The following is a 16,895-nucleotide window of genomic DNA, read 5'->3' as shown; positions in this document are numbered from 1 at the left end:
CACTCTTTCTCCCCCTACCTCGTCGAATTTTCAAAAATCTTCCTTTGTGGTACCTCACATCATAAATCCTCATGTGTTCTTGTTTCGCAGAAAGGGTTTCAAACTGGTTTTTCAGGCCCAGCGCTGTTATTTTTCGAAGAACAGAAAAATAATCCAATGCATATGATCCTGTTTCGCAGAATCAGAGATTTCATTTTGTGCCTGTACTGCACCAGAAGTACGCCGATATTTGTATTACAAGTTGAGAAATTGATTCCATCTTAATATTGCAATCATATGCACAAATTGTAAGTAAGAAACAAATTATTTTATAAGTTATTGAGAAAGTCAAGATGGTTGGTATATCAGCACACCATAAAGTAAAAAGAAATATCTATAAAGTAAAAGGAACGAAAAGATAGTGATGGACGGAACATTTAGAATTTGTTCACGTCTATTTTCATATTTATATACATTGCACAGAAAGTACTTCCAACATTTTTCTACTCCTCTTCTGCTTATTCCAAAGCAAAAATTAGTGATTGTACACACTCATCCTTCAGTAAATCAAGAAAAAAGCTGAAGATTGTTGCTTCCAGTTTCGTATGCAGGAATTTATGACTGATTTTGAACAAGCCGCAATAAATACTGCAAGAGAAACATTACAGCAAGCGACATTCGCATTTGTTTGTTTCATTTTAACCAATATATATGGAAAAAGATACAAGTTATTAGGTTGGCTCCACTTTACAGGGTTGGTAATGGTATGAGGAAATAGATTAGGAGAGCATATGCACTTCCACTCGCTCCTATTGAAGACATTTCTGATGCATTTCCATGTATACAAGACGGTACACCCGACATCCAGGAGGTAGGTTTTCCTGGACTACTTGGTGGACACCCATGTTCACGAACTGAATGCAAACTTACACCCGTAAGTACAGCAATATTTGAAAATTTAGATCTTTATTGGATTGTTATTTGACTTCTTACGTTGTACTAATTATATTTTTATTAATATTTCTCGACAATAACAAATAAATTCGATAACAACAGCGAAAAAAGCAAGAACAATATCGAGGTTTATCATTTCAAGTTTAATAGGAAATAGGCATAAATCATTCCTATGTATACAGATTCATTCTACTTATGAAGCAAGAACAGTCCGAGAATGCGGCTGCTGGAAGCAGGCAACTTAACGTTGCAGAGAAGATTGTGGAGACAGCCGTACTCGGGTTCTTAAGAGTAGGTTTAGTGTGGCGAGGTTAGCCTTGTTCTGAACTTTAATGCAGTATCTCGTGCATTCATTTGGACAGTCGAAATTACAATCTAATGAAGACGAAGTGATATTAAGAGTCGCACTTGTTTACTAAATTTATTAAGGTTAATGGCATTATTGTTTAATGCAAATGATTTTTTTTATTTATGTATGTGTGTTTAGAATTTATTCTTGTTGCAGTATCGCGGTTGCACTTGTATGGCAAGGTTCTATGGCAAGACACGCCTCTTTCGATTTATTTTGGTGTTTTGTTCCTTTCACCAAATATTTCTAATATTGAGATGCTACCAAAACTTTTCATGCGATTCTGCGAAACAGGAATGTATAAACTTGGTGACGTTGCGCACTGGTAAAGTATTCTGCGAAACAAGAATTATCTTAAATAATATGTCCTATCAAGTTTCGAGTTTCTAGCTTTAGCTGTTTTGTCTCAGCGTTGATCAACCAGTTCGTCAGTCAGGACTTCTTTTGTATACTGTATAGAGATTAATTAAAAGCCTAATGCTAACTTTCATATCTCTAACAATAAGGGATTTCAAGATATGTCCATCATATTATAAAACTTATTATAATCCCCACCGTGGAACTCTATCATGATGGACGTGATAGTGGGTATTATGACGGGAAAGAGAGGAAGGAGGGAAAGAGACTACAATTGACGGACCATATCAAAGCAGAAAAATTGTACGGGAAGAAGAAGAGGTTAACGGAAGACTGTGAAGCATGGAAGCTTCTCAGTTGCAGCAAGTGGCCTGTCAATAATACCAAAATGCCTTCAAAGAAAAAAAAAATGTTCTCCTATATGAATAAATGAGTAAGAATAAAAACATGTTACTTTAAAACGGTACTCAATACGGTTAATTAAAGAAATTAGAGAGTATTATAAACTGAAAACTAAGCTCAAAATGCTTGGACTAGCGAAACGAGTGCCAGAATCGTGGTGTCCCGAAGGCTGTACATAGTACAATGTGGTTAGGTCAATTCAACACAGTGGGTTTGTGTTACTGGAATTGTGTTAAATTTTGACACAAGCCTGGTGTTACTTCATTTCCCTTGCACTTTGGAGTAAAGTGTTAAAATAGTAGCTGTTTAATCAACCACCTTACATGATGAAGAGTCATTTTAGTAACACACCGTTTGCATGTGTTTCACATATATAGGTCGACAGAGCGGTGAGCGGGTCGTGGCCACAAGTGAAACTAACATAAAAACATTCCTTCCCAACAGTTATCAACTACAGGATATGTTTCAATAATTTGCGTCCCAAGTAAAATACCATCCACGCATTTTCGTTTGATCGAATGCCGTGTGAAATGTACGAGAACTTTGGAATATTATTCAGTACATTATTTATTTAATAATGTTGTGCAATATTATTTAATACTGTATTTAAAGGGAACTTGATAAATTTAGTCGGGTAACTTGTAATTGATGTACAATTGGACAATTGGACTTTTCGCCAGTAACATTGATTTAATCCGTAGCTCGGGGAGCAATAGTTCTTACTACTAATAGACGAAACTAGGACTTGGACCCGAGATTTCAGCGATTTTGAAACCAGAATGCTAAATGCTAGCTTTTATATGTTCTATCAAGTACACATACCGAGTACACAAAACACAACTCGATACCAATTACGGACATTAATGAAAATGAGATATCTACGCAGAGTTCAATAAGATCACACGACCCGTTCCGTTTAATCACGTGTGTAGTTTCACATTATGTCACTAGTATGACAATTGTACGAACCAATTGATCGTACTGGAATTTCGAATATTTCTTCGAAAACTATGACAAGGAGTTGTCAGATATTTCTAGTTCACCGAAGTCTGCGGGGTGCATGCATTAACCTCACCACCTGAACATCCCTTTTAACCTCTGCTTCATGTCTTATCTACCCCAGATATTTCCTTTGTTTCCGGTAAAGAACCAGAAAGAAAAACAAAATCAATCGGGACTCAAATCATATTAAAATCTGAGAGGTTTACAGAAATGATACACTGCAGTATAACATTACACTTGCGTTGGACAGAAGCATTCTTCGAACTCTGATTATTATAAAGAAATTAATTCAAATTTAGTATGGCAACATACAGCTAGTACTGTAGTAAATTCGTACGATGACCTTAACGAGAAATATTCACGGACCCCTGGGCAAGAAAAATTTGTAACACCTCCGTTTTTTTTCAAATAGCTAATACTACTACTATTACTACTACTACTATTACTATTACTATTACTATTACTATTACTACTACTACTACTAACAATAATAATAATATAAATAATAAATTATCAAAATCAATTAATCTGAACGATGTTATTAGTGCTAAACAAATGAAAGGTTCGTTTGCTTTCATTATTGCAATATTAAAGTAAGCTCACTGCCTGTCGCCTATGTTAGTGGCCTAATATTACAAGAATAGATGATAAATTTGTTTCAAGCCACCACTATGTAATGCTTTATGTAAACAAATCCGAATTCATAATTGTATTACATTTGTTTGTATTTGCTGACGGCCAAGGATGTATCCTTATATAATCAGTGCCAAATTGTATTTAGGTTCTTTGGCTTTGTAAGGCCTCTAAAAGCGTGAGGCCCTAGGTCATCATCAACCGCTTGTGACGCCACTGACACAACAAATGCATCATAACTATTAAATATTATTATTAATTATAATAATAGGTAATTAATAAATTATTTTAAAATGATCATGCCGTCTTGTTTAATATTAGAAGAAAGCACAAGTTTTTATTATTTCTGAAATAATCATTGTTCCTGTTGTTTGTATGCCTATCGTTTAAGAAAGATAAGATACTGAGCACTAACATGTATTATCTGCTATTGAAACTGCCTCTCCCTCTCGATTACTTTCTGATTTTGTCTCCAGACGTTTAGTTTGCTAATGCTTTAAGCCATTGGCAACTCTGTAAAATCACCATGTGCTACCATATAAACATGCTATACTAGCGACCTCAGGAAAAAGGAGCCAGGGCTTGGTCGCACAGTACAGTTGACAAACATACTTTTACATAAATGTTTTCTTGCTTATTAAAGAACATATTTCTTATAAGGGATAATAAAGTGTGATATAAATTATTTATAAGCAGTTACGAGAAATGAAATATACGAGAAAGTCTGTGACGAGGAGGAAAACGGTGAATTAGGAACAACAGGTGTCAACACTTCTACTCATACAAATGTCAGATAATGCATTAGGCCATAAAACTATTCGTTACTTACTATAAATGTCAAATATACCGCGTAAATCTTTGCTCATAGCAATAAATAAAAACTACAATAAATTCTCTATAGTAGTTATTAGATTTTTATCATACTTTTGAAGGACGATGTCCACGCTGGAAATTACAGTAGAAATATAGGTGTAGCTATCTGGTATAGGATTTTGAGGTGGCTGTGGTAAATGTTCTAAGCGATTGCTTTTAGTAAACAGAAGTTTCCTTTGACTATTGACGAATAACATAGTTATTAATATTAGTATATCTATGGTTTGGTTTACTTTGTTATCAATAACACATGGTGTATATAGAAAGATCAACATTGCGCTGTCCCTATTTCCACGTCCCCTCGTTCATTCAGCTAGTTTTGTAAATATCATCGCAGTTTTATTTTCTCACCGCTCAACATCTCTGTGTGAAATCCTTAACATCACGCCTATGTTAACTCCACTCCATAATCTTGATGTTCAGTGGTAGACTGCTGCGACTGAGACCACTGGCTTATGTTAAAATTTAGGTGTGTTAATCCAATACTATCATTTTTTTGTTGCGTAGTTGCAACTCTGAGTAGGAACAAATCCACATAATGCAACACAACTTGTGATCAATAAATACGCTGAATGATTTTTGTGATTATTTATTTTCAGGAAAGACGTATATGTCATTGGCACTCAAAATAATATCCTCCCATGTTACAGACTTCCTAGAACGGTGTAAAGGTCTCGCGTAGTTTGGGCAAAGGCAGTCTGTAAGATGCGGTTGAGCTTAGCAGCGATCACATTGTGTTGGCTGTCCAATATCCGAAAACTGTTATCTTATTAAGTGTTTTTTCAAGCAAGAGAAACTGAAATAGTCGGCAAGGGCAGATCTGGGGAGTAGGGTGATGATGAAGCACAATAATTCCCTTACATGTCAGGAACTGTTACACGATTATAGTGGAATGGGGGTACGTATTATCATGCAGCAGACACCAGGATCGATTTTCGGCATACTAGGGACTCACAAGTCTGACCCTCTTCAGGAGGAGATCCAAGATGTTTACATAGGTAGCCACATGCAATGTCGTGTTTCCTAGCATGCATTCGCTTTGAACGATTCCTCCAGCATCAAATACAGTAATCAACATTGTCTTGAGGCGCAATTTCTTGCACCTAACCTTTTTGGCTTTAGTGATCCTGATCTGCGCCACACCATGCTTTTTTACTCTGGATCGTAATTCAGACACCACGACTCATCGATCGTAACGATGTGTTCAAGAAAGAAGGTATTAATATGTACCTTGTTGATAAAGTCTCCACATGACTACAATTTGTCTTGTTTCTGATCAGAAATAAAGGCGCAAGACACTAAGTGCGCACGAAGTTTACGCTTACACAACTTCTAGGTTAGAATCGCATAATGATTTTCATATGTCCCTTATGAGGTCTGCGCCAACATTTGAATCGTCAGTTGATGAACTTCAGTCGAGACTTGACAAATTTTCTCTATGTTTTCATCGCTGTATGTCACCAGTTTACTTGGCTGTATACGTCTTTTACGCTATTCTGACGGTCACGAAAGCGCTTTTACTACTAGAACTATACTTTCCCGATAAAGTATGTTTGTATACATCTGGCGTACTATATCGTGACATTCCCTTGTGGTTTTCCTAAGTTTGAAGCAGAATTTAAAGTTCGTACGTTGCTCTATTTCATCCGAAATAGGACTGCGCTATATCATACTTCTACAAAATGTCTGAACAAGCACACGACTTTACAAATGATGACAGACATAGCTCTGGCTTCACTGACCTGGCCGTCAACCAGTAGTAACACCTACCACCAATATATTCACAGTATGTATTAGTCACAGTTGTATAAAAGTAAATAATATTTATATAGCTACTAACATTCATTTAAAAGCTTGTGAAAGATACTTATTCTGGCATAAAGTAGTGAGATAACACTTACTTCTTCTGCTGGCGCACACACTGTAGAAGATGGTACTCCAAACTGCAGGCGACATTGATACTCTGCATCGTACATAGCTCCAGGTGGCAAATGTGGATAATTATACTCATGATCGGCAGGCTCGTCATCCAAACATTGACCAAGTTCTTCACTAGAATAATTAAAAAACAAGATTACTTAAATATCTTTGATTGTTATGCATACAAATAATTGTGTTCGTTGGTATATGCTATGCAGATGTTGTTAGTAAATGTCATGCAAAGGCTCATGAGTTAAAACAATACCTAATATTTTCAATATGTTATATGGTTGGGGAGTCATTGTTCACCTTGTTTCAATGCATGAGCCATGTTTATGTGTGACGGACGCCCGAAGAAGCCTATGATCCATAGTGTCTCCGCCCAATCAGAGAAAATGAAAGCGGCTCTTTAATGCTACGGACCGCAGTAGTGTGGTTTCCGGTGGTCATATATTGACATTTATTGATCGTATCACTGCACATGATTATGTAGCCATTTTAGGAAATCTTGTGCATTCCATGACCCAGAAAGTTCCGGCAATCACGCTACATTCTGGGATAATAATGTGCCCATTTACATAGTGAAGCTATTGCGGTGTGGTTTGAGAAACATTGGGATAAAGTTGAACACTCCTCTGGCCATCCCAATCCTCGGACCTAAATATAATTGAACGTCTGTGGTTTGTTTTAGAGGCAAGAATCTGTCGCACATTTCTGCCTCTATCTTGCCTTACGAAACTCAGTGTTATATTCCATGCAGAATGTTGTAATATTCCACTTGCTACTATTCACGATCTCTATTACACTACTCCACGTCGACCAGAGCTGTACTGAGGGCAGAAGGCGGTGTAACGCCATATTAATCTGGTAAGTAGCACTTTTTATGAGGTGTTTTTGTTAAATTAATAAGTATATGTATACCTGATAAATGGAAATCCTCGTTGGTCTGCCCGATACCTAAATCTAATAATAAATGTGAAATTATTAATTTTAGACCCATATCAATTTTATGTACTTTTGCGAAAATATTTGAACAGATATTATATAAATGGATTGTTGATCATGTTAAACAAGCAATTTCAGTCTATCAACATGGCTTTGTTACTCACAAATCAACAACAACTAATCTAGCAAGTCACTGACTTTATAACTAACTCGTTAGATGAAGGATGCCAAGTTGACGTAATATATATTGATTTTGAGAAAGCATTTGACAGAATAAGTCATAAATTCATGTTAAACAAATTAAATCATTATAATTTTTCTTCAGCCCTCACCAATTTTTTAAATAATATCTGAGTGAAAGTAAGCACACAGTTGTTTATAAACAATTTAAATCAGACGAGTATTTTGTATTATCAGGAGTTCCACAAGGCTCCAACCCATACCTTTACTATTTCTATTATTTATCAAAGATCTTCCAGATCATATACACCCTACACAACAGTGAAAAATTATTTTCACTGATGATCTCAAAATATACGCCAAGATAAAATATTTACATGTCTGTCTTGATTTACAACACGACTTAGAGAATATTGCAAAGTGATGTTCAGTTAATAAACTTGGAGCAAATATAGACAGATGAACGTATTATCATTCAGTAGAAACAAAAGTACCCTTCAATATGATAATAAGTTACTAATACTTCTAAGGAGACCTAATACAGTTAAAGATCTAGGTGTTACATTTGACCCTAAATTAACGTCCATTAAACACATCGAAAATGTTACTCACGATGCGCCTACATTCTTAGGATCCATAAACAGAAGTGGTAAAGATTTCAAAAATATTCAAACACTTTTGAAATTGTATTATTCATATGTACGCACCAAGTTGGAATATGCTGTAGTGATTTAGAAACCTTCACAACAAAAATATCGACAACAAATTGAAAGAGTTCAATCAAAATTTCTAAGGTATTTAATATACAAAATAACTGGAATTCATCCCTTTACTTGGAAATCATAGTACACTGATAGACAATTTTAATATTTGCTCATTAGAACAGAGGCGTAATATTGCTGATCTAGTATTCCTCCAAACAACAGTTCAAAGTGAATTCGATTATTGAAACTTTATACTGCCATGTTCCTTCAGTTAGAACTAGAACTAATAATACAGGTCTCTTTTATTGCTAAAAGGCTAGGACCAACATTATGCTGAAGTCACCGATCTGGAGAATATGTTCTGTCTATAACAAATTATGTCATAAACATGATGAAATTGACATATGTACAATGTCCTGTAAAGCACTAAAAAAAAAACTTGTAAAATGAATTATAATATTTTAACACTCTAATTGGGCATATTCTTGTTGAGTTGATAAATAAATAAATAAATAAATAAATAAATAAAAGTCCTTTATCCGGACAGCGGTATATTGTACAATCCGCGGCAAAAAACCTGCAACATGAGAATGTAAGTTTATTGTGATACTACGCCTAACACCACAGGGAATCAACATAACGTCTAAGTGGCACGAATCACGCCAGGATAAACCTCGGCGTCCTCCCGTGAACACTTACTTTGGAGCAAAAGACTTCGTCATTTCAGAATAAACTTACATGATTATGTTGCAGGTTTTTTGCCGCTGATTGTACAAATATACGGAATCCACGTGTTATTACGAAAATCAGTACAGAACATACATTATCCATATGCTACATACGTAGTGCTTTTTTCCCGTTTATATGTTAATCATTCAGCTGCAGGACGTCTGACATTTAACAGTCTTCCGTATATTATAGACCTATACGTGTACGTGTGTTACATACGGCCGCTGCATGTTATACACATCCATCTGCATATGGAATCCTTACTGCCTATATAAAGTCATACGGAAAGTACGTATAAATAAAACACTTAAACGGACAACATTATAAATCACACGTTTTTAGTTATACGTTTGCAGCAGAATGTTATATATAATCGTATTTTAAGTCCAAAAAAACTACAGGATTTAAGCATGTAACCTATGTTTTTACGTACACCAATACGATATTTTCTCCGTGTTCTATGGCATTGGTTCCTTTCATTTTCGATTGACGACTTGGTTTACTAAATGTCCGACATGGAGATACACTTACGACATTTTTATTAATAATGATACAAATTACAGTAGTGTAAGACAATAAATTTCTATAAATTTCTACAATGCTGAAGTCACCAATCTGGAGAATATGTTCTGTCCATAACAAAGTATGTCATAAACATGATGAAATTGATATATGTGACTCTATGTAGTGACTCTATGCAGTACTGTCTATTGTTGATACCCCTGAAGGCGTTGAATGGTATGTACATTCTATTCTAAAATTTCGCGACACACGGGCTGGGAACCACTGTGCTTCGGTACACTCATGTCCAAAATGATTGTCGCGTATCTATAACTGTCTTCTTGTAAGAATATAATTTGATAATGATTTTGCAGGATACTTTTAATACTGATACTAAGTGTATAATCAGGAAATGTACATTTGTAGTAAGTTAAATAGGAAAAGAATTATAAATACGAAAATTAGAGTGAGTAAAACAAAATGTTGCTAAATGGACAAGAAAGTTTTATTTTCGTTTTATTGTTCTTATTTACTGTTCTTTTGACATCAAATTTGCCACATACATGTCTTTGCCCATTATACACATACTAACATTATAAGAAACACTGGGCGAATTCGTTATCAAATTTTATTCCTACAAAAACCTATTTATAGACATGCAACAATAATTTTGGACATGAGTATACATACGAGCAAGCTATATAAATTTCGTACGTTCTCTGCATTAGTAGCTATAAAAATAATGACCGATCTTTAATAACTCTCAATGTTTATATGGAATAATAATTTAGTATGTTATTAGATCAGGGGTAAAAGTGGATCTGAAAAGGTGGGGATAGTAGGTAGCGGCATACGTCATGCCTGCCTATCTTTGCTCATTGTATTTTTTTATTAACTAGGAGGACGCCGTACATATTTTTTGGAGATGGGAGACGGCGTTCCCCTGCGTTCCTACGTACTTTAACCCCTGAATTAGATGATAATTGAAAGAGAATGTTTCCATCAACCTTTGATGTATGTAAGTCAGAAGATAGATTAAATTATAAAGTGAAGGAAAGAAAAAAATAAATTTTTACAATTAAAATCCATGCATTTACTTTGAGATAGGAGGTTTAAGGAAGTGTTTGCAAGATAACTCCCTCCGACAATAAATTACAGAATTCATTAATTTAGAAATCTATCAATCTCGATCTCTAGTTTATAATTGTTTATGTTACTCTGTACTTTAAAAAATCAAATATATGTATTTTTATCAATAACATATGGAAAACTAAAAGAATATTTGAGATAATTCTGAATAAATCGGAATTCACTTACTATAAAACGCACTACAGATGAAGGAAATTAAACTTCTTGTTACTTACTCTAGAAAATTAGTGATGGCTCGTCGACTGCAATTAGACCACGCAACAGCCACTGTATCTGCCTCGAAGCTTGGCGTCATAACATGAAGCGTACTCCCTTCACGTCGGTTACAACCACTCTTCTCTGTGTCATGGTACATACCAAAGCTGCCACATAAAAAGCTAATTGAAACACGTTTCTTATATGTGTTATTCACTTTGCAGTTAGTTTAGGATAATTAAGCAGAGTAAATAAAAAAATAAAAATTAAGACTATACTCTTAAAAAGTTAAAGCGTTAAAGGAGACACCAAACTATTCATGTGTAATCCAGAAATAATTAAAAGCATTAAACAGCTACAATGTATTTACAAGCAGAGGCAATTACTCACTCCCTTAAATGACGCCTCTGCTTGTAAGCATTCTTTTACATTGTCGCTGTTTAATGTTTTCCCTTATTTCTGTGCCATATAAATTATATCTACAGGATGTAAACAGAATACATGTTACAACGTTTGGGAAATGATTCTCCATATGAATACAATGAAAAAACTCCATGCGACTCGTAGTGAAATACGTTGTAGTAACTGAGTTATGGGCTGTCATAAATGTTGTAAAGTAACATGTGAATCGTATTGCCGACAAATAAGAAATGCGACAAGAAGCAGAAAGTAATTTTGGAGAAAGTAATGCCTGATTGATAAAAGCAGAGTGGTAGAGACACGGTGCAAGGATTTGTATAAAGAGAACACAGGGATCCAGATTCTGTGTGCGCTGATCTGATCTGGACAGACTTAAACACAATAACGGAACAAAAATCAGGATAAACGCATTTGCAGTACATAACGACCAGACAGAAAACAAGAAGCATGAACCCCTCTCCCCGAAGTGAAACGAATGACTCAATCTGGAATGACAGTTTACTTGTTGAGACTGGGAACACCACAAAGGTGTGAACTCCCATCAGCTCCTGATTTATCATCTTTTGATTCTAGAAGACCTCATAAATTGTTTCCTATAGGCCTACTTTGATGAACGTCGCCGCCCTTGTTCCCCAACCACTGGATCGATTCCCGGTGGGGGCACTCGGTCGAAAAGGTGTAAAAAGCTTTCTCAGGCCAGCCATTCGGAATGACGTTTTCCTGGGTTTTACTCATTCACACCAGACAAATGCCGGGCTGGTACGTGGTTCCTAACTTATAGGTCCCAGGCCGCTTTTTTCCTTCCCTTTTCCCGGATAGTGTGCTCGCCGAGGGACGTCATCCCTCGTACGTGACGTTCTAAATAGCCATAGATGCCGAAAGCCCAGTAATCTAACTCCTAAATCCCATCCACTGGTATATTAATAGAATCTGGGCTCAAAATAATCAATACCTTCTTTTACCCGACCTTGATCCGGCATTTTGTTTCGAGTTACGACCCTATATTTCACCGTTCATCCTAATTTTTGGCAGGCAAAAAGAGTTCCGAATGATTCACACGTTCTTCAGTAGTAATTTTCACGTTTTCATATGAGGAATCATCTCCCAAGTCAGTGTTGATTTATATACACCTTATATACATTCGCATGAAGTGAACCAAAGTTTAAAATGCTGACTATTACAAATTTTGTGTACAAGATACTTCTACACATAATACTTGTTCTTCACTACTTTGAGTAGTTGTTTTGTTCTTCGCATTTTTTAAAAGTTTGTTTTACCCTTCTGTTCGCCATTTACTAATACTGTTCATTATTTGTTTTATTATTCATCAAACATGTTGACATGTTAGTGGCGATGCTAACCCAGTTCTATTAATAAGTTAAGAAGAAACTCTCCGTTCCCCTGAATTTGTACTAAGCAAATCGGAACACATCCATTTTTGGGCAATCTTTGTAATTAATTCTAATATTTTTACTATCAGAAATACGTAAACAATATCTAGAATCACTTAGGTCAATATCTTACGTTTTGGATAAATGAACCTGCTTAACTTTCCCTCACAAGATATTTATTATTTTGACATCAGGCTGTAACTATGTATCTTTTCAAATTTCTACTTAATTTGACTAACACAGTTTCTATCTTCTAGATAATCTTATGGCAAAAGGAACAGCAATTTCGCCAAAACACTATGTCTGATTGCTCTCCAACTCAATTCTACATACTTTGCAAGTCAGTTATTCCCTCAACAAGACGGATTGCTATACTGCAGGCACTTTCATTAAATTTTAGAACTACTAAATTATAAAAGATATGAATCTGAAACTATTATAATTTGCAGGAATTATCCTCTCTCTGACATAGTGACTGCCAGTGTAGTGTAGTCGAGTACTGGGGTGTTCATGATCAAGAAACACATATGGGGTTTGAGTCCCTATGAAGATTTAATGTCCTCGAAATTTCTGTGTTTATCTCCCTGAAGTATTGGATTTAGTGGCGGATCCAGGGGGGATACGATCTGCGCGATCGCTACCCCCAGAAGAGGAAACTTTCTTATTTTATATATATAAATAAAACCCATCCCAGAGTTAAAAGTAGCTCTAAGTTGCAGTATGCCAACCCACCGCTCCCTCCCCTCCCCAGAAGTCGGTCCTGAAGTAGAAAATTGAATTAGATCAATTAGATCAGAATTAAAGGTCCCAGCTGAAGTGAACTTTTAAAAAGTGGATAGCACGCGCGCCTTTGATGCATGTGGTCCCGGGATCGATTCCTAGTGAGAAGGCATTGAAACTTGAACACATTAGGGTGATTCAGATTGTACCTTAAACTGTAGGTCTAAGTCTCATATAGACTTGTTGCTCAAAAGGGACGCTAAACTTCAACAAACAGACAAAAATCGAGGACAGACTGAATTATACAGGGTGGTCACAAATTATTGGACGCATTTAGAAGGTTACATTTTCACGAAACTAAACAGAAATACATGATCTTGGTGTCATTGGAAAGAGACTGGTTATAAGTTTATTCTGATTAGTTGTACTTGATGTGAGCTAAACGTATAACACGGCAGATACCACCTAATATTATGCTCAAGACTTTTAAAGTTTTCATGTTAAGTTGTTTCTCGGAGAATCACAGCGCTGTCATTGAAGTAGAACGTGTCTACCCCGAAGTAACCGTGTTTTGTGGCGTTTCTAAAATACGTGTAATTGGCTTTTTATTTGCCGAGAACATCACCACGGGAACCTTACATGTTGAAATATTGGTTAATGCCACAGCTCACAGAAAAAGTGAAATATTGATTCATTTTCCAACAAGTCCGAGATCTCCACTTTGCCATACAAATGTCCAAAGGTCCTAAATTGACACCTGCTTGGAAGATGAATTGGTATTTTGCCATATAACGGCCGCAGATACCATATTCGGCATATGGCCACCACATTTACCAGACCTCATAGTGCGTAATTTCCTCTTGTTAAGTTTTCTGAAGGACAATCTTTACATTCCTCTACGTCCAGGTACTCTGTTAGAATTGAAAAAACGCATTACCATAGTCATTGAAAACATCACACTAAACATGCATGATATTCTTTGGCAAGAATAGGTCAGTCGTTTTACACATAAGGCTTACATCGAGAGCACTTGCAGTCAAAATAAAACTCCAAATCTCTCTCTTTTTCCAATGACTCTAAGGTCATATGTTTCTCTTCAACATTAGTGAAAATATAGGCTTCTGAAATGATCTAATAATTTGTAACCATCCTGTATTTTATGCTTTTTTTATTGCTTGTCCTCCCATCGGGCAATGAACCTGAAACTACGTTTACGAAAAGCGCAAGGCCTCTGGGGATGCCTATGTTTTCTTCATATTTTTTCTAATTTTAGCAACCAAAGGAGCATTACTCTACTAATCTGTCTCTTCTTACTGTCGTGAGAAATGTTTCAGAACAATCCTAATGCAAATGTGGATAACTGAAGGAACAGAGGAGAAACACATTAAGCATAATGGAGCTGCGACCATCTATGGCATCTTGGATGGGAAATCATTATCAAAATACATTATGCTCAACCTTGTCAAAACCAGGTAATATATAGGAGCAAAATTGAATATAAATAATCAAAGCTCCATCTAAAACACGAGAAATAATTGAAATGAATAGCAGAAGACCTTGATTTAGAGCGAGTACAGAGTAATAAATATAGATAATTAGCTTACTTATGTCCTAATTCATGTGCAATCGTGTGGGCCAATGTAATTCCATTGTCTTCATTTACACTACAACTGCGTTCCTTCCGACACATCCCAGATACGTGGGCCACGCCCAGAGTGCTACAAGGTTTGTCCTTACGGGCACAGATGTCTTTCCTAAACAAGAATACAGAAAAATTGTCACAAAAATCATTAGCTGTATTTATATCATATACAATGTATATACACATCTCTTTCAATTGAGAAGTTTCACTATATTTTCTGTATGTAGCCTATAATCAAGTTTATAGGCATCTCCTACCGCGCCCATGAAAATATACTCAAATCGTTAATATGATGGCATACACCCATAAATTAAAATGTTGTAAGACATTTATTAAGAAACATAAAAACAATTGCAGCCAAATCGTGCTTCCAGTAATTGCTAACAAATAAAAATTAGGATTGCTAAACGTCATGGAAGAAGTGGAAGTCCTTTTGGGCATCCTACATAGAAAGTTTTGATGGCATTTCTCGATGGCCTACGGAAGGTGCCAGTGACAATAGCCGAGTAGTCTCTGGCATTCGGCTTCGAGTCACAAGGCGCAATGGGTTCGAGTCCCACCGAGGAGCGCTGACAATATTGACTGTCCTCGACGTTTCTGTGTTCTCTTCTCTGGTGTACTGGATTAAGAAAGAAATTTAATACTATATAACAAGAGCATGGAAACAAATGTCCAGGTTGGAGTGAATTTAAAGAAAATTAAAATTTGAACGCATTATTGTGGTTTGGATTCTATTTTAACCTGTAGGTCCACGTCTTTTATAGCCTCGGTTCTGAAAGCGACGCTAAACTGAACCAAACAAACTAAATGAAAAGTTTTGGGTAAACCCCTTATCAGCCAGATGTTCTTATTTAGAATTTGTTGAGTTTTTGAAAATTTATTTTTAAAGATACATTTAATGCCCGTTTCTCAACAACAAGTATTATTATTGTTTAAAAGATGAATGACTGATAATCCTACTCCAGAAAAAATTGGATGCATTGTATAAATACACGAATATTTTTTCGAGCCAGTATGGTCAAATAATGTCATGTAAGGTTAAAAATAAAATATATAGTTTAAAATGCCACATTAAGCTAAACAGGAACGATGTACGTTTTCTTGCATCCGTTATCGTACGCATATACATAATGATCGGGTGGAAAGTTGCTGCTCTGATACAGAAGAAGACATGAAATTAAACTGAAATTTTGTGTTCATTCAACATAGCACTTTAAAGCACTATACCCATTGGTGCTACATTATCTAACTCACTATAAAAAAAATATTTCCCCAATCAAATGTAGCATCCATAACAATACTGTCAGTGGAGAAATGCTTGTCCTTAAGATATGCCTTCAAGGCAAGTAACAGAGGTAATGATACCAACTTTCATCATGCGTCTTAAGCCAGTTTAAGAAATCCTCACAATTTGCATAAAAGCATTGCAAATTTGCCCCAGACAGAATTATAGGTTCTATGATATGTTAAAATTGGAGGGACGACTAGAAAACTAGTAAATTTACGTCAAAATTATAAGGAAATGGGAATCTACTTTAACTGTGAACTAATGGAATCTTCCTCCTACCTCTACCAATACAATTCACCGTATTTTTTTTCCATTACCGGTAGGCTACCCGTCACAAATTTAGGTTTACATACAATATGGTTCTTAACTTCTTCGCCTTGACATAGGAATTATACTTTTAATACTATTCATTAATTTAATCTTTCTCTACTTCTTTATTTTTCTTTTACCAACCTTCTACACGTCATTCGGAATATAAGTTGTTCTCCGATAATGTCTTAATATATTTTTCATTACTTCCAATTATATTATTTTAACCCATTATTCCCAATGTCTCTTATTG

The 16,895-nt window shown here is 35.6% G+C and overlaps 1 protein-coding gene across 2 annotated transcripts in view; it reads right to left on the bottom strand.

Moving 5' to 3' along the window:
- The window catches only part of LOC145666602 (A disintegrin and metalloproteinase with thrombospondin motifs 7-like), a 347,276-nt gene that overhangs the window by 105,528 nt on the left and 224,853 nt on the right, over window positions 1–16,895 (bottom strand). For both annotated transcript variants that reach the window (XM_081734010.1, XM_081734009.1), the window contains exons 7-9: window positions 15,008–15,157; window positions 10,893–11,039; window positions 6,451–6,601 (exon numbers count right to left, since the gene is read on the bottom strand). In XM_081734010.1, coding sequence (XP_081590136.1) covers window positions 6,451–6,601; window positions 10,893–11,039; window positions 15,008–15,157 — 448 coding nt within the window. The remainder of the gene's footprint in view (window positions 1–6,450; window positions 6,602–10,892; window positions 11,040–15,007; window positions 15,158–16,895) is intronic.

Source organism: Thermobia domestica, chromosome 12 (genome assembly GCF_964235325.1).
Source record: "Thermobia domestica chromosome 12, izTheDome1.hap1.1, whole genome shotgun sequence".
Taxonomy (NCBI): domain Eukaryota; kingdom Metazoa; phylum Arthropoda; class Insecta; order Zygentoma; family Lepismatidae; genus Thermobia; species Thermobia domestica.
This window is presented reverse-complemented; position numbering and strand designations above follow the sequence as displayed.